The 18,762-nt window shown below is 39.7% G+C and overlaps 1 protein-coding gene across 1 annotated transcript; it reads left to right on the forward strand.

Annotated features, from left to right (window-relative positions):
- Window positions 1-15,878: 15,878 nt before the first annotated feature.
- On the forward strand, window positions 15,879-17,725 carry rpe (ribulose-5-phosphate-3-epimerase). The gene is made up of 6 exons (XM_085920619.1): window positions 15,879-16,063; window positions 16,360-16,439; window positions 16,521-16,660; window positions 16,987-17,121; window positions 17,222-17,308; window positions 17,383-17,725. Exons 1-6 carry the CDS (start codon window positions 15,942-15,944, stop codon window positions 17,503-17,505), a joined length of 687 nt encoding a protein of 228 aa, XP_085776745.1. The 5' UTR covers window positions 15,879-15,941; the 3' UTR covers window positions 17,506-17,725.
- Window positions 17,726-18,762: the final 1,037 nt, after the last annotated feature.

Consider the following 18,762-nt stretch of genomic DNA (forward strand, 5'->3'; position numbering starts at 1 on the left):
CCTTTAGATATTTTATGTCGAAGCTACTTCATATACTTTCATGACAGTCATAATGGGCCTCTCTGTTTGGGCAAGATTTAACAGCAAAGGTTAATTGGCCGGGGATGAAAACCATTAATGGACCGTGGCTTCATGGCTCACTGATAGTGTATATGAACGATAATCCGGTGTGGAGTAATTTAAAGCATCTGTCCTTTAAGTTAACACAGGCAAGCGCCTACATGAAGGTATGTGAACATACTGAACGACATACAAGAACCTGTAATTTATTTGTTTTTGCTGGCATATATCCAGACGTATAGCTCTGCTCCCACTTCAAGAAAATTAAAACCTCTTGGATGAATAATGAAGACTTGGAAGGAATCTCACAAGGAGGTTTTTGAAAATAAATAAAAGAAAGGCTGCTACCAGCAGTCACAAACAAATCTTTCTTGAATCAATGATCCCATTGATTATTCCATCGATTAATCGGGGCGAAATATTGTTTCGAAAACTCAACTCATCCCGAATGATTTGTGTATGATATTTTTGAGCCTGTACAAGAAATGAATGAAAAATTTAAAGGCTAGCTCGACTTTTATACATAAAACCCAACATCTATGATGGCTCAGAAAGAGCATAATTGACTGGATTTGTTCCTGCTTGTCCTCTGGTAATCTCTTTGTCAGGCTTGACTTTCTTTGGCGCTGAATATTTGAATTAGATTCTTGTTTGAAAGAGTCAAACAACAGAAGAAATTCCATCCTGCTCTTCACTGTTTTTTTTTTTTACCTTTTTCAATTCATCTGCGTTTGTAAGTGAATGCCTTAGCTCAACAGCTCCGCAGTTTCATTGTTTACACCGAGGGGGACCGGCTGACTGCTTGCTGGTGGCCGTGGCAACTGCAAAAACCCCCGCAGATGCCAAGCAGGCAAAGTCAAAAGAATCTTGACAGCGGAGCGGCGATTTAATACATGAGTACATACAATTATTCTGAAACATAATGGTATAATGGAGAATTTTAATTGAATTTTAATTGAGAAATTTAATTGTAGATTTTTGTGAATGCAGAAAATGCCTTAGCTGATATTGTTGATTTTAGTTCATAAAAAATTTAAGGAAAAACTAAACTATGGCATTCATCATATTTTTCCTTATAAAATGAGTAACAGCCAGCATCAAAATATAAAATCTGTTGCGACTGTGGACACAGTAAAAGCGCATCCCCTGTGGACAATACTCTCATCTCCAGTCAAAACATACATTGTGTTCCAAGGACAACCTTCACTCATTGAGTGAGGATTCCTGCTGTTTTCTCTGATGCTCAACCATCTGACGGTGGGGTTCAAGACCTTGTAAAATCATCCCGTGACTTTTTGGAGAGTGCCAAAACTCTTAATCTTTTCCAGATTTCCACAATGTAACTGTATAGTGGACCCACCTGAGCGTAAAAGGTTTCCACACAGGGGTCCTGATTCATTTGACACTTTTTGCCAAAACTGCTGGCCCAGTGTTTAGACTACACACCTCCCCATTCATCCAGCGTTTAGTCGGACACCGTGAACTCACGATCAGCTCGGCTGGTGTCAATGAAGATGATAAAACATCCCAAAAGTGTCAGCCAGAAAGAGGCATCTGCTTTTGAGATTAGCAAGTGTGTTGTTTTGCTTAAGAGTGAATATAATATAACGATAAAAAATATCTAAAAAAAATTAAACAAATATGATAAAAAGATATTTTTTAAATTAAACAATAATTACATAACAGATTGATTATATCGAAAGCACATAAAATCCAAATACATTTTAATAGAAAGAATCCCTTCGACTAATCGTAACTGTCGAATTAGTTGACCACTGTATAAAACACTCTATCTGTTAATGACAAAAGAAGAGGGAGGGTATAAAATATGTCAGCACCAGTGCGAGTCAGCGCTTTGCTAGTTATGAGCTAATGCTTAGTTTTTTCTAGTTCGTGGACAGTCCACTTACTTTCATTGCTAGGGCACGCCCTTGACCTGGTGTAGCGCCGTTCCTGCGATAAAATAATCTTGGCTTATTTTGTCTCCTGTGACACAATGTTAGAACGACAATGCTTTATTTTGGTATCCTCCGGAGAAAGATTTATATGTTTTCCCAATGTGACGAAAACCCCATCAACCTTTCGACTGCAAGAGCTGTTTTGTCTGCGATTAAGTCAAACGTAGACAAATGTCCTCCTTGGTTCAAGTCTGGGGTCACTCGTTGGTATTTCACTGAGAGGAAAAAAACTCACGCTTGTTCATTCAGGGAAAAACAGGGTACGTGAACCCGCTTTAATAAGCTTCATAAACATCTTGCCTTGGAAGTATTTCGTCTTTTTGCGAGAGCTGACACATTTATCACACTTCCCAGGAAGCGCCGCTCTTGTGAAATCCAACCCTTAAGCAGGTTTTGATTAAGCAGAAGCCCTTCACAAGATTACATTCGGTCCTATCAGAATAAGTTTGTACTTTATTCTAAAAGACATTTGGTAATTTTGTTTTAACAACTTCTAATAGTTCCCAGGCATCTCTGGCCAACCACACACCGAGTGAGTGAACCATCGGAACAAAAAAAAAATTACAGTCATTGAGTCTTGGTTGCACACCAAGTGATAAAAGTAACTCACATCAACTGACATGCTGCAACGGAAAAAACGTGACCCCGTGTGGGTTTTTGAAGCTCTACATACATATATGTATTATTTATTATCGGACCACAGAAATCTGGCGTGATTGTCAAGGAAGAAGCGGATAGCCATAAAGAAGAGAGTTGCTATTTTGACAGACTCTTGGCATTATTTTTGGTCTGCTAATTCAAATTCCAAATCGTATCTGTAAATTTGGGTCATCTTTGTTTGAAGCTAACTTGACATCAACAGTAAAACAGTTTAAATCTCATGCCAAAATATTTTCTTCTTCTTCTTTTGTGGGTTTTCAAAATAGTTAACTTAATAGCATGATTACCCAAGTCCTATTTCATCATTTTTAGAAAACTGGAAAAAATGCATTTCATAGACACCACATAGAACTAGAATTGTATTTATCTTTCTTTGTTATTGTAGTTCCTGGTCAATGTTAAAATGCCTTGGGCAGTTATGCTGTCCATCTGACAAAATGAAGGAGTATGTATCATATAAAATCTATATCTTGTTGCCTCTTTTTGGCTTTCACTTTTGTTTGTGAATAGCTGGACTGATAGTTTTGGACTCGTATCACTTTACTGGGTGTTTTCTCTCACGGGGAAACGAACACAAGTCACACCCTGAGGCAAAAAAAAAAAAAAGAATGTAGTATGTCATTCAACAAACAAGAGGTGCTCATCTAGATTTCTGTGGCGGCTCTGAAACTGAAACTTCTTTCTTGAGGTTTAACTCTTGTTAGAATGATGTGATACATGGCGTTCAACAGCACGTGTTGAACTACATTTGACCGTCTGCTTTACAATCTGAGACCCAAAAGATCTGCGCGTCACCACAGCCGAGGTCGACTCCACGCCTCTGATGTTCCTCTGATCCGTTTCGGCCCACTGAAGAGAGTTTCCTCTTTGCTGTTTTGCTAGGCACAGTTTCACAGGGCTTGACAAATGAGTTTGTAAAGCAGCTCCTGAGAAATAAAACAAATCAGCGTGAGATGAATGGGTGGGGGGAAGCTGCCATTTCCGGGTGGGGAGGGCGTGGATGGGCCTAACGTCGGGGGAAGCCGAGGGGCAACACGCCCAATGTGTGTGCAATACGTGTGACACCCAGTCTCAGCCATCACCCATACAATCGACCAAGTGAAAACACGCCGAGGGTTGTACTCGCCCTCAGGCCCTTTTTGGTTCTGAATAGCTTTCCAGAAGCTGAACTGGGCCGTTTGTGCTCCGCCGTCCGCTCGTCACCCCCACAGTGGTGTTGAGTCTTCGCCGCATATCAATTACCCGCTTTATTTGCCTTCAGTTGTCAGTGTTGTCACAGCTGCAGCTATTTCATTGTTCGTAAATAGCAGAAAGATGTAGGATTAACCCAGCCGTACAGGTCGCTTTGAACAGTTAATAAAGTGATTAGCACCGACCCGCATCGATGCTGGTGGGGAGGGGTGGATTGTTCCAATGTTTTGCTTAATTGAGGTGCAACTGATCCAGTAGACTCGAGGTAACCAGATGTCTTCCTTTGTCTGGATAAATCCACTTCTGGGGATCTTTTATGAGATTCAACCGCCTCAGTCTGCATGTAAGCATCCTCTGTGGTGGGGCTTTTCCCATTTTCCTGCATGGTCGAATGGTACAGACTTTTTTAGTTGCTGTTCATGCAGCTACCACCACTGTGTTCATCATGTCGGTTGGTGACCTGGAGCTTATCTGGAAAAATCACATCATGGTGGTAATATAAAAAACGGTTTTTTGGGCTATAGTTGTAGTGGTTCACATAGCTGACTTTTTTTTATTGTCCTCTGTTTATTATACTTCTTTGTTGAAGTTATCAGAGGCTTACGTTTTAGGACTTAAGATAAAAACTTTATTGTCTTGTGAGTGAGCTGCAGCGATAGCGAGACAAAATGAAACAATGCCTGTGGTTTATTCATACATTTTCTATACTGCTTTTCCTGTCGCTTTTGTTGATCACAACTGACTTTCTGTGATAGGTGGGTTCCACCCTGTCAATTGGGTGCTAGGCTATGCCTTTACGGCATTTGTTCACTTTTACCCCAAAACACAGCAACTTGGCAGCGTGCCATCTGTTCAATTGTATGATGATATCAATGCCAGAATTTAGTGTGATGTATAAAGCAGATGTCAGACAGTGAGCACTTCTTTCAACAGAACGGCAAGTGTCAAACTTCACACCCCTGTCCCAGCGTTTCACTACTAACATTCTCACAGGCGCCTTGCCGCTTCTAATGCTATATCTGAAGCCGAAAATTGAAAAGCCAGTTTTGACAAGCAGTGTGAAAGGGGCTATTGTGAAAAAGGAAAAGAGTCGAGGGGAGAGTCCAGGCAATGCACAAGCATCTGCTATATGAACCACTTGATGACCACTAACCCACATATGAAAACAAAGTCATAAAAATAGCATTGTGTGGTCAAATATAAAGAGATCCAATGGCATCTGTCCTCATTTAGGTTATGGGTGAGCCAAACCGTATTTCAGCTTACTTTGGGCGAAAGGAGGGGCGAATTGATTGAAGCATTTGCCACATACTCAGCGTGTAAGGACTTCTCTAGATGGCAAAACTCCACTCAGAGGGAATCTATAAATTCCACTTAACTTAGTGTGAAACTGAGAATGTCTTCAAATGCAAGCTTGTGACTGCGATAATAACTGATGGTCAAAGTAAAAAGGTCAGAGCTGCAGTGCTCTCAGAGACACATGCTTGGCCTTAGCAATAGAAGACCAGGAAAAAAATGACTTTGAAAGGTAATTCAGTAAAGTGCTTCGACTCTTAGCACTGCTCCCCTCAGACAGTCAAGTGTACTTAAATACACGGGTTAACCCTCACAAGGGCACTGAGCGGATCATTTTAAATCCCCGACTTCAAACTGCGAAGTGGCTTTGCATTTGAAATGTGAACCCCTAGTCTTAAAAATCACGAATAATCTGAAAATAATGTCCTTGGTTATATCCTGAATCCTGTTTTTGTTTGAGCTCTTTCAGCGTGTTTCTCTTCGCTGTAGACTGATGAATGACTGTTTTCATTGAGGTCGAAGCGGGACAGCAAAAGCCTGCAACCTAAACTTTGGCTCTCCATCCTGACCTTACACTTGGTGCATGCTCCTGTAATTCTAGACGAGCGGTGAGGGGGTCGAACAAACACACATTTAAGGTAGGAGGTGTGTGTCGGTGTGTGTTTCACCCCCTTTTCGCTACAGTATTAAATAGCTTCCCCTCGCTAGCAAGTCACCTTGTAATCAATAATGCCAAGTTAACATCTGGAACGCGTCACACGTACAAACGCATATACGGGCGCAAGCAAAGCACGCAGACACAGGCGAGCCGTCACTCATTCTCTGCAGACATTATCTGCTCACACACTCTTATACATCCATCATCAGTAACAGTGTGGTAGCTGCTCCAACAGAGTAAACTACAGATCCACGGCTTCCAGTCGTCATCCATCATTTGGGCCTACTAAATGGGTGCGGTGGGTCACACACATGCAGGGAGCTTGAGCCAGACCAGGCCACAAAACTGGACATTTGCGAGGGTGGAAGCTAGATATGGAAATGTTGTTATACTCTAGGATTTTTTTCACTTATTCAGTGATATTATTTTTGACTACTATACCCATGACAACAATATGAACAATATATAAGAAATTTAATCAAAATTCCTCAAATAAATACTCAAAGTACGTAAGCTTCAGCTACAAAGTGGTTTATACTTTCTTTTTTCCACCACTGGTGGAAACCACAAGAATGTCAGTAAAGCAGGTGCACTTTTGCATAGTCTGCGCTCTGTTTAATTAATTCCCCCTTGTAATCCACCTCCTACTTTCCTCCTAGCTTCTTCCCACAATGCGGATTATATCAGTATAAATAGTGCTCAGTAGGTGACCCCCTGTAAATGCCAAAGCAGATCTCACCCAAAGATTTTCTTGCAAATTCTTCATTGGTGATTCAAGACTTGTGTTGTGCAGATGGTCTATGCTAGCTTTTCCGTGCAGTAAAATGGGCCGCCTGCACATCGTGGGTGTCGGGGGCAACGCGTGCAAGTGCCAGGCAGTTTTAGACCGCGCTGTAAAATCATCAGGTGGGCTCGTTTACGTAAATAATTAATCACCCCAATGTTTCCGCACAACCCCTTTGGCTGATTTGTAAAGGAGTCAAAGAGTTAAGTGGCTTATGATATACAGCAAGAGTAACTGTGTGAACAACAGAGTAAATTCTTATTCTTTTCATATTCTCATAAATGCCAGTTCAGTCAACTTGTGGTTTGTTTTATCTGAAAAAGATGGTGGGACAAAAAAACAGAAGAAGAAAACTACAGTACTGTACCATGAAAGCTTTGAATACCTTTGAAGACATAACATTTGGAATTTCCCGTAAAAATACCCTGGCCGGTCTCATCTTGCGTTACATTGTATAGCTTTGCGTGTTGTAAGATGGAACATCAGGCCCTCCCCAAAATTAAGCCGTTCCCCTCATTCACTGGTTGTTTTACTTTAGTTTAATTATTTTAGATGGATGGATAAATGGTTAATTAAGATTAGATAGATATCAGTTTGGGTTTCAGGATTATCACAACTGTTAACTCTGATTTGAAACTCCGGACTTGCCAAGTAAAATAGTGGCTCAGCAATTTTGTGCAATCTTGTCTTTTAGTCCCTCCGGTAGGGATGACTTGATGTTATTGTCGTGCTGAAAGTTTACTTTGTAGACCGGCATTAGAGTGTTGCTCTGTTGGGACGACTTGTAAAATAAAAGTCAGAAGTGCTCGAATAACTCAAACCGACTGGCGTGGAGGTCAAGGCTGACTTTTCAGATGGAGAGTCATAACATCTTTGGCTGACACGAGGGCCTCACTGAGGACTTCATATGGGGAATGTATATTTATAAATCTGAACGGGTGTGTTGACTTCCAACTAACTGACGGTGAACTCTATACTCGGCATTTCTCGAGGAGTCACATTCGCAGTGCAGTGGAAGAAAGGTATAGATGCCACGGTATGCGTCCTTACGTGCAGAACATCTGGACATGATGTGCACCTCAGGAATGACTGATGAGGAAAACCAGGAGGGACACCCCCGTGACCCCCACACCTGCACTCCCCTGACATCACTAACTTTTTGAATTCCATCCAATCCTATATCTGCATTAGGGGTCATGTCTCAAATAATCCAACAGATGAGGCTGTGATGAGAAAAGTTCCATTTGTCATATTTTATTTTACATTTAAAGGTGACACAATTATAATATAATACCAGTCCAATATTACTGACTTTCCCATATTTTAGTTTAGTGATTAACAGGAATGCTAACAGTTTGTACAGTAAATATTTTAATTGATTAAAAATAAAGGCCAATTATCTTTCTTTATTTTCTGCAAAGTAATAAAAAAAATATTCTTTTCTTCATATTTGACATCCCCAAAGTCCCAATAACAACAACTCACGTTTTCACACAGAACATAGATGGATAGGGGCACACAAGATTGTGCCCTATGAATTCTGGATAGCAACAAGTTATGTTCAGTACTGTCTACATAAATGTATCTCAGTGGGAATGTTTCATGATTAATTATATTAGTTTATGAAAAGTATTTGTTGTGTGAACTTTTGTATAGTCTCGTAGAGAAATTGTAAGTAAATTTTATATGGCCCAGACAATGAAAGGCAGCATTGTAGGTTCCCTGGTATGGTGGTATGCTACACCGTTATTCAGTCTTCTCATAAAACTGTCACTATATCTCTGAATCCACTTGGAAATAAAGACAAAACGATGATAACTTGGCTTTAATGACAAATAAATTCCATTTTCCATCTGGTATTTATTATATTAACAAAGAATGCAAAGGAACCACCTTAAAAAAAACATTAAATTACAATTACATATCTGAAAACAATCTTAACACTTTTAACAGTGTAACTCGTTAATGCTGTTATTGAATAATTACGCTAATGAAATAGTGAACGCAATTCTCAATGGCGTGGATGAACTCATCCTCACCTCTCCAAGAAAACAGACGGTAAGTGAAGGGGAATTCCTGCCAAGGATCCATGAGTGTCTCAGTAGTGCTGGAATGCACAAGTACAATTTAGTAACTGTCAAAAGACTTGAAGAAAATAAATCCGCACGTGTCATGCCAGATCATGTTGTGCTCTTGATTATGCTCTTGTTATGGGTGAGGTGCAGACAAAGCAGATACAGAGGATAGCCGTGTTCTGCCAATGTTGCGTGACACAGGCCAGAGGCAGATGCCTTTGGAAATATATGACTTAAAAAAACAATCTGTCTTTGTTAGGCCGCACCCGCAATTTGGCTAACTTATCTTCATTTACATGATTGATGCATACATCGTTGATAGAGATGTTCTTTATTAATACCAGGCTCCCTCAATAAAATTTCACAGTTATTATTTGGCTGTGAATCTAGCATGAGATGATGGTTTTTATTGTGCATTTTTATTTATTTATAGCTGATTAGGTTCCTAATGTTTCATGTAATCACATTTAATTCATCTTCTACACGATTTTGTGACACAGCTGTTGTTTTTAGTGTTTTATAAATACATTAAGTTTATTGAATGATAGCGTAGCTGTCATATCTTCCTGATCCCATAGTTAGCCTACCTTCTTCTAAAATTAGATAGAACATTATCTTAATTTAAAACTGTATTTTATTCACCTTATGGCAACTCAAAGAGCTCTCTTGGTATCGTACTTATCTTCTTTTGTAACTGTACTTTATTAATCCCGCAGCAAACTTTTTGTTTTACTTATCTTCATTTAAAACTACTGTATTAAACCTGTCTTTTTCAAAAACCATTTCACACACTTCAGAGCTTTAAGAATATTTTTGAAGTGAAACAGATTTTGTAAAGAGGAAGGGTCCAAAATTACCAGTGTGCAGGTTAGTGGCTCAACCAATTATTGAATCCAAATGTTCACATACATGGCTGAAATGTATTCATAATGATAAAAGCCAAATATTTATTATTTCTTTTTTTGTCCTATGAGACCCGTTGCTCGGCAACCGGCATTGACGACAGTGAAGTCATTGTTCCTGTCCACGAAATGGCCTGGTATGTGAAATGTGTGGTGTTTTTGTATAGATTAAACAGGCCAGCTATAATCTGCTAATTAATGAGCTTTCCTTGTTCCAGTTGGCAAATGATTTGACCTTTGGACACTGCAGGGTCACCCACTCCCACTTCTTTTGCAGTATTTGCAGCCGTGCTTAGCTCACGTCGAGCAGACGGATGAGGATTTCATCAGTGGTCCTGTCCATCCATTTAAACACTTGGCAGGCGAATGAGAACTATAAATCAAGATTTTCTCCGTCGCACGTTCATTGTATCTCTTTTGAGTAATGAATGAGCGCACTCAGAAAAACGTCACCCTGATGAACCACCTCCAACCTCTCGTGCTGACCTTACGTAAGCCAGTAAGTGAACACCCAGTCTGGAAAACAACACTTGTGTATTGCTCCAAAAGGATTAGTTGGGTGTTGGTGAGGATTTTTGATTGTGAGCTATATTTTTCCTCCTCCCACCACTCTCACTCTATATTTTCCTTTTATACTTTCCTCAGGCTGCAGGAAGATGCCAGGCGCGAAGCCAAATGAATCCTCGAGATCTCTTTTATTTGCCTTTTGTGGATAGCGTGATGGATGACATCATAACTTCACAGGATTGGGTTATGCCTGAACTTTGACCTCAAAATCTACAGCATCTCCCTCGCTCCATCTCTGTAGGATAACCTTCTCCGCTCCCCGCCTCGTCCATGCGATGAGCTCTATGTCCATTGACACGCACTGGGCTCTCTGCCAGCATCCACTGCTGGGCCACTCGAAAGAGGCCAACATCCACTAAAGCCTCAAGTGTTAAACAAAAAAGCATCTGTAAAGTCAATATTAGCCTTTTACGCTGCCAATCGGTGGAAAAGAAGAAATAAAAGAGTCGGAAAATGCCTCAAAGGGATACTAAAGGCTAAACGAAAACACTTAAAGCCCAGTGCCCTGCAATAAAATCTGGGAGTGCTGTCTGCTAGGTCCGCTGGTCTCAAAAGGGCTGTAAGCCCTCACTCCACTTCTCTGACTTGCGTCCGTTCTCTGTGGGAGGTTAATAGCTAGAAGGGCGACACAAGGTCAGGATGTGCGTCTTCCAAATATGTCGCTTAAGCAACGGATGTAAACGTACTTGACAGTTTGCCCGGATAACAGCAAGTCACTGTCATGATTTATCGTTGCGTTTCCACTTTTTAATAGATTTTTGTTTGGTTTTATGCCATGAAACTTTTTTTTTTATTATTAAAATATGTGCCTCGACAACAATGAATAAATCATGAGATTTTTTTTCATTGGAAATCAGGTTATGTGAATTCTGCAGAGTGCACTTTTAAGCAAATGTGCTGAGGACAGAATTATTTAAACTCTGGTGAGGTTTTGCGGAACAATTTATCGTGCGTGCTAAGGCATTTTTCATGTAAAATCTATCAGGCACTCTAAAAAAATAAAGAGGGAATCATATATTTCACCTGAGCATGTGGGCCAAGTTTGTCTCCTGACCCTGTCTGGTGTTTCCAACAGCTGTCGGACCTATTGTGGAGAGCGCTAAAGTTGCAACAAATTCCCTCAACTTGAGTGAGGAGTATTTAGGGATTTTGAAGTGCACATCCGAAAATTGGAATCGACCCTCATGCAGCAAAACAGTGTCATATACAAGCTGGAAAAGACCGACTTGTTGACATTTTGTTTTTACGTCCATGGGGTTAAACGCCCTCCTGACGAGAGCTCTTCTCCAGGAAGGAAGGGAGTACACGAACCCGTACTGCCGTGCAGTGAATGATGTAAAGGCTGATTTTATCTGACAACAGAGAAGTTTGTCATGAGCAGCAATGAAAATTATTTATGCGCTTAAGTGTACCAATCTGTTAGAAAATTCTAAATCAATCATATCTTGGCTTTCACTCCATGTTACGAGTCATTAGCGAAATGGCATGTCGATGAAGACTCAGTCGGAGAGTCAAAATAACATTTTACTGTTAGCAGCAGAGTAAGAATATCGTGATTATGAACTGAAGCCAAAGCCACTACAACTCAAAGACCACTCAAACCATTTTTCTATTACAAAATGTAAAAACTACTGTGGAGGCTGAATGCCAAAAATGGGCCATGCTCTCCTCCACAGCTAAATCATGTTTTCAATTACTACAAGATTGAAGTTATGCTTATTTTCCAGAAAAAAAAAACTTGTATAGGTTTTAGATTTGAGATAATTTTGTTAATATTACGACAATATTTTTTATGGACAAAAGGCTGTGTATTTTTATATTTTAAACTGTATAGTTTGAAATTATATAGTTTTCAAAAAGTATATTTTTCTAGATAATACAATTATATTTGAGATGAAAGATTTTTGAGATTTAATAATGACAACTTTTTTATTTTCAAGATAAAAACTCAGATAATGTTTAAATTTTTTAAGGTGCCTATTTTAAGGCTTTTTAAAAAATATTTCCTGTATAATAAAGTTATGTATTTCCTGATGAGAGTCATAATATCATGAGAATGGAGCCACATTTTTATGATGGGAGGTGAAGGAACGATATCAGAGGAGCCATTTGCCGCCTGTGTAAGGAAGAGCAATGCAGAGGATGTCGTCAAGTTTTACTGTCATATTTTCTCAGGAAACAGTGAAAATGATGGCCATGAAGGAAGAGGAACTCTGGGGGTGACTGTGCAACATCAGCACCAACTTTTTATTATTATTATGATGATTATTATTATGTTGATAATGATTATTTCCTTGCTCCAAACAGTGATTTTCTTTGAAATGAGTAGTGCTTACAAAAATTTTGTAATTCTTTGCCACTTTCTTGTTTCAGTTCCATCTTAAAGATAATGGCCAGATGAAAAAAAAAAAAAACTTTTTTTTTTTTTTTACTTAATCTAATTAATATAGCATGTGCAAAAGTAGGTTATGAAATGCACGGAAACAAGTAGAGATATCGCAACACGCAGATTTAAATACATAAAATAAGAGAAGGTATAAATAAAGTCGATAAAAACGTGTCTGTCTCCATCTGACCTGTAATAATAATTTCATAGAGCTGAACTGGCTGTTTTCATAAACCAAGCCCCTGCAGTCGATGAAGAATGTGCATGTTGTGAGAAAATATTAAATCCGGCTAGGTTTTTCGTTTCATCCAGCAATCTCTTTTGCGTCAGCAAAACATTAAAAGTCTAATCTGGCGGATTTAAATTTTTATGAAGTCAAGAAATGAAGCTTTGCTCAGGAATGAAATTACCTGAAATGGTAGGTACATTGTCCCCCCCCCCCACACACACACACACACGGCAATGGAAATGTCACTGGTACCGACCTTGCTCTCATGGCTCGGACCTCTGGAGTGAGTGAAGTGTCCTCCTGCTAAATTATGACCATGAAAGGCTGCAATAGTCCCCTCGAGGACTTTTGCAGGAAATCGTTGTTGTGTGCTGACCTGTGAAGTGTGCTGTGGTCACTGTCATAAGAAAGAAAAAGTGTATGAGTGAGGAGAGGAAAAAAAGCATTTTAAACACATTAACAGATTCTGTCTGATATTTTGAAAAATTATTTTGCTGCTCTGAAGGATTTGCAAGTCACGCGCAATTTGCTGTTTCCAAGGAACGTTTCTCCAAAAGTCAGAGGTCATGCAAGGGTGAAGATTTCTTTCTTTTCTTTTTCCCACCTGTCATTTTTCAAATGTAATTGTGTTGAACATTTGCTGTTATTAAAAACATCCCAATGGAGTCTACACAATCACGGATGCACCATACACATACCTTTCCTTTCATTTTCCGTTCAAGAATGCGACATCTAAGGGCCAGGAAGTGCAAAGTTGCAAGGACACACATTCCAAAACACTTTCCATGTGAGCATCACAAGCCAAACCTTGCAGCTTTTGCTCGGGAGCCCGCAATCAACTGCTGGCAGGAAGCAGGTGAAAGCGCTCTGTCAAGATAATGCACCCCGAATTGGAGCTACACCAACTTTTTAATAATAAGCTGCTGCAGGAAAAAGAAAACAACGGTGTCTCTTGTATCAGTTCCTGTCCTTCTACTGCAAAGGTGATGGGTCAGATAAACCAATCAGGAGTTCACTTCTTGAGAAACACACTGTACAATGGAATTCCTTCCTCCATGGGATGAACAGAGCTACAATGGATTGGTTGCCTTTTTGCAGACAGAAGTTGACTTGCCATCGATTTAGCACACATTTATTTCTATAGTGGGGGAAAAAAAAATGGAGCGGCCCACAATAGCAGAGAATCTGTAGTACTTTTTCTTCTTGTAAGTTTAGTCACGTTTAAGTTGCTGTACCACGGTTTAATTTGGTTAGTTCTTTCTAGTTGGACCCTAATCCAAAATAATATGCACCACTGGGTTGCTGCAATATGTCTCACTTCATCAAATAATAATTTTCAATATACAAAAAGAAATGCATTAGCCAGTTAGCCTGTGTCTCAAATCTAAAATACTACAATGCTTACAGATGCCCAAGGAGCAGGAACAAATTTCACGAGAACTCTTTCATCCGTCGGCTCATTAAGATCATCCAGAATGTATTTATAGTTTACAAAGCGTGAACAGGAGAATTTATACCCAACATTAAACTCCTGTGCACCTTAATGAAGCAAATAAATCCAGCTAGTACATTTGTGCTGGGCCTGCCTGACCTCTTAAGTCTCCTGTGCTTTTTTATTACAAACATCTCATTTCACAACTCTAACTTGTAATTCACACCATTGGCGACTTGAATTATGTGTGTGTGCATATTGTTCACTTTAAAGTTTATTACATGTGTTTAAACTTTCAATCACATTTCTTTAAGAAATCATATCAGTCTCTTCAGGAAACAGCGGTTAACAATGAGCAATAAAAAACAGGCTGTCTGCATCCTGCAAGCTGTACTTGGTGTCCCGCTCGAACGTTCTTTCTTATGATGATGATGATAATGATGATGATGATGATGATAATAATAATAGTAAGGGAGAAAAAAAAATAGTGTACTGTGGGAGAGAGATCAAAGGAAAATATATGAAAGAGTGAATGAGATTGCAGATGTTTATTGTACAAGGTGAGGAATGTGTTACGATAAAAGGCTTGCAATGCATCACCTTTGCGTGCAATCCAGTACATTTTTGGACTACTCAACTGAGGGGCCCTTTGTTTCATATGAACACCCCCATAACCCCTCGGCCTCTCCCCCAAGCAGACCAGCAGACTCTTGGGGCCCCTCTTGTGTTGCCAACCTATTCCAATTCTGCACTTTCTAAGTTTCAAAGATCATCTCTCGCATGCCACCATGTGTTTCCATCACTCTGGCCGTAATGCAAAAAGCGGGCAAAATCTCATAAATGTCGGATTGTGTTTACCCAGCCTGGGAAGACATACAAAGGCTTTCTAAAAAACCTAAAACAAAACAAAAAAAGGCTCAACAGCCTTCTGTCTCAAAAATTATGTTCAAAATGGAGAACTCTCTCTCTCTCTCTCTCTCTCTCTCTCTCTCTCTGAAAATAAATAAATAAATAAATAAATAAATAAATAAATAAATAAATATATATATATATATATATATATATATATATATATATATATATATATATATATATATATATATATATATATATAAATAAATATATATATATATATATATATATATATATATATATATATATATATATATATATATATATATATATATATATATATATATATATATATATATATATATATATATATATATATATATATATATATATATATACACACACACACACATTCATACAGATACACACATTATAAAGTAAAAGAAGGGGAGGTAGTATTGTGTGACTGTCAATAAATGACTTCTATTGTATTCTTTCCTCAGGAGTAACGCGCCATCAAGCGTCAAGGAAGTGTTACTCTCTTATTTTCCAGGCGGAAGTAGAGCACTGGCCTGGTTCGTTTCTCATCTATCAAGTTACCTGCTGACACTACGCTTTATTTCCTGTTTGGGGACATGTCCCTTTAAACTAAATAAAATACAAAACCAATCTTCTTTAAATCAGTTTTATTTTCTTACAGTTAAAGAACAACAAAAAATAAATTCTAGGAAGAGGTGATATAGTACGAAAATGATACATATGGGCGATATTCAAAGAAATAAAAACCTCGACAAAACGTTTGACAGCATTTACCGGAAGTTGCTTAGAGTTGTCTACTCGTAAACATTACAACGCTAACTTTTGTCGCTGTGAGGACTTGGAGTGAAGATCATGTCGTACAGTGCAAAAATCGGGCCGTCTATCCTGAGCAGCGACCTGTCATGTCTGGGCAGCGAGTGTGTGCGGATGATGGAGTGTGGGGCAGACTATTTGCACCTCGACGTCATGGATGGGTCAGTTTTGTCACTACTTTGCAGCCAATTGATTTAGCATGCTAATGGTTAGCCTCAAGTCTCGTGCGCGTGGACAACAGGAGATGCTGAACAGTAAACATATTTCTTTTCTGCCAAATTGCAGAAATCATTTGCAAAATTGCAGAATATTGGGTTTTTATGAAAGCATTTCATTATTTAAAATTATTCTCATGGCTTTTTGTTTTGGTTCTTGCCAGTCACACATTTGAATAGATTTCTATATATCGATCCATCTATCCAAATCTGCAATATTAAGGTATCTGTCTCTTTTGTAGCCATTTTGTCCCCAATATCACGTTTGGCCACCCCATGGTGGAGTGCCTGCGAAAGTCACTAGGCAAAGACCCTTTCTTTGGTGAGAATATGTTTAAGCCATATGTTAAAGCTCACATCGAAAACGTCCACATGTATTCTCATAATTGTGTGGCTGTTGCAGACATGCACATGATGGTGTCAAAGCCAGAGCAGTGGGTGAAGCCCATGGCTGCAGCTGGAGCCAACCAGTACACATTCCATTTGGAGGCCACGAGCAACCCTGGGAACCTCATCAAAGAGATCCGTGAGAGTGGCATGAAGGTGAGGCACGCCAGCGCATCACACATGATGAAAAAGATGCAATACAATGTCACATTTGTATTTTTTTTTTCAATCCAAATATGACTTATAATTTCATTTCTTGTAATGCAGTGCGCCATTGTAATTCCTTCACACCAAAATGCCACAAGCTCATCAAAAATAAATAAAATAAGCAGGGTAGCCTCAGCAACCTATTTGCAGGTTGTAAGCACATGCATTGATCAAAAGGTCAAAAGATTTCAGCATCTTGCTGAATCACTGCTTTTACTACATATAAATCCTACTACAGATAGTTTAACTTAATCTGTGGTGGTGACTGTGTGCAGGTGGGTTTGGCCATAAAGCCTGCGACAACTGTTGAAATGCTGGCACCCTGGGCTAACCAGATTGACATGGCTCTGGTCATGACTGTTGAACCTGGCTTTGGAGGACAAAAGTTCATGGAGGACATGATGCCTAAGGTACTGTCACCAACACAGGAATAGGTAAATGTTAATGATGCATAAGTTGTAATTATATCATAATTCTTTTTCCCCGTGTGTGTTTGGGGTGTGTGTGCAGGTGAGCTTTCTGAGGCGTCAGTTCCCCTCGCTTGACATCGAGGTCGATGGTGGCGTGGGCCCTGAGTCTATTTACAAATGTGCTGAGGTGAGTAACGATGCACCACCACAAGAATCCCGTCGGCCGTCGCCCAACTCTTAGCATTCTACTGTCACTCGTAGGCCGGCGCCAACATGATTGTGTCAGGCAGCGCCGTGATTGGCAGCGACGACCCTCGCTCTGTCATCGCCCTCCTACGCACAGCTGTGGTGGAAGCCATCCAGAAGCGCTCGTTGGACCGCTAGCATGACCTTTTGATGACCTCTGGTGGATGTGGTGGGTGAGGCCAGGCAGGACCGACCGTCACGATTATGTGAAAGAAGCCAGATCGTAAAACATTCCTGGAAATAGTTTTATACCTACTCAGAAATGAAATGATCCCAAAAAACTTTTTCTATATACTGTGTATATACGTGCATTTCTGGCAAAAATCTGTGGAGAGTTGGTTTTGTTAATTAAAATGCCTTCAATACCATTTTCATGTGTGGAGTTTTTTTTCTGGTGGAATTTAACTTAACACAAAACACCATAAGTTGCATTATTACGAAATATAACTACAATTTCTTGTAGAAGAAAATTGTAAATATACACGGACAAAGTTGGACCATTCAAAAAGTATTTTCGCTAAAATAATTATAATTACTGACATAATGCACCCAGCGCAAAGTTGTCAGTGAAGTCATTCTTCTTCTCGAGCCAGTGCAGCATGAACATGAATTCAAATTAGCTGAAGGTCAAACAACGACATACTATATGGACGCCTTGAGCTCATCACTCAACATTTTGCTTCTTTGCAAAAGTTGATTGAAGGTCGCGTGCGATCGATTCGTAATCTCGTACCTGACTGGAATTGTGGGCGAAGAAGCTTGACTGCAAGGATCCCCGTGTCTCGCACAGAAGACGAGTCCCCGCTGTCGATGAGAATCACTGGCGACACGCTTCAAACTCGCACTCAATAATGCAGCAACGCGTCTGTGAGGCAAATCACAGACCGTTCAATTATTGATGCTTAAATCTTTTATTTTTTTTATTTCAAACGTCATATGCCACCGGCTGTAAACTTGCTCCGTCATTACATATTTGTATGTTACATTTGTGAATATTTAAACTAGCATCCCCAAGTGAGCGATTGCGGGGCAAATGTATGTTCTGAAAGCACACGCCTTATGTCGCTGACAGGAAAAGCGGATGTCAGCGCCTACACAAACGTGTTCCATCTTACAGTACTGTATGTCTACTGTTACTGCTTCATCTCTTCCTTCATGCAGCTAGTTGACAGAGACGTGCATGCAAATGTCAGCATCCCAAGCAAGTCGCAGGTACATGCGACCAACTTGTATCTTGGAGTCACCGGGGAGGGAGCAAGAAAGAAAAACTTCCTGCTGCTCAGCTGCCATGGCAACCACATCCACAGGTACTTTGTACACACAACCAGCACTCTTATTTTGCCCATAGCTCAATATTGTGCAATAAAGACATCATTCCATGTTGCGTCTCCCTCC

The sequence above is a fragment of the Syngnathus leptorhynchus genome, chromosome 9 (assembly GCF_054491065.1).
Source record: "Syngnathus leptorhynchus isolate UIUO chromosome 9, UIUO_Slep, whole genome shotgun sequence".
Lineage (NCBI taxonomy): Eukaryota > Metazoa > Chordata > Actinopteri > Syngnathiformes > Syngnathidae > Syngnathus > Syngnathus leptorhynchus.

Excerpts from the sequence above, each read along its gene's own strand:
- rpe (XM_085920619.1), top strand. The coding sequence starts at position 15,942 with ATGTCGTACAGTGCAAAAATCGGGCCGTCTATCCTGAGCAGCGACCTG. Across the intron at positions 16,661-16,986 it reads TCCGTGAGAGTGGCATGAAG|GTGGGTTTGGCCATAAAGCC; the intron begins GTGAGGCACGCC and ends GACTGTGTGCAG. Across the intron at positions 17,309-17,382 it reads CTATTTACAAATGTGCTGAG|GCCGGCGCCAACATGATTGT; the intron begins GTGAGTAACGAT and ends TGTCACTCGTAG.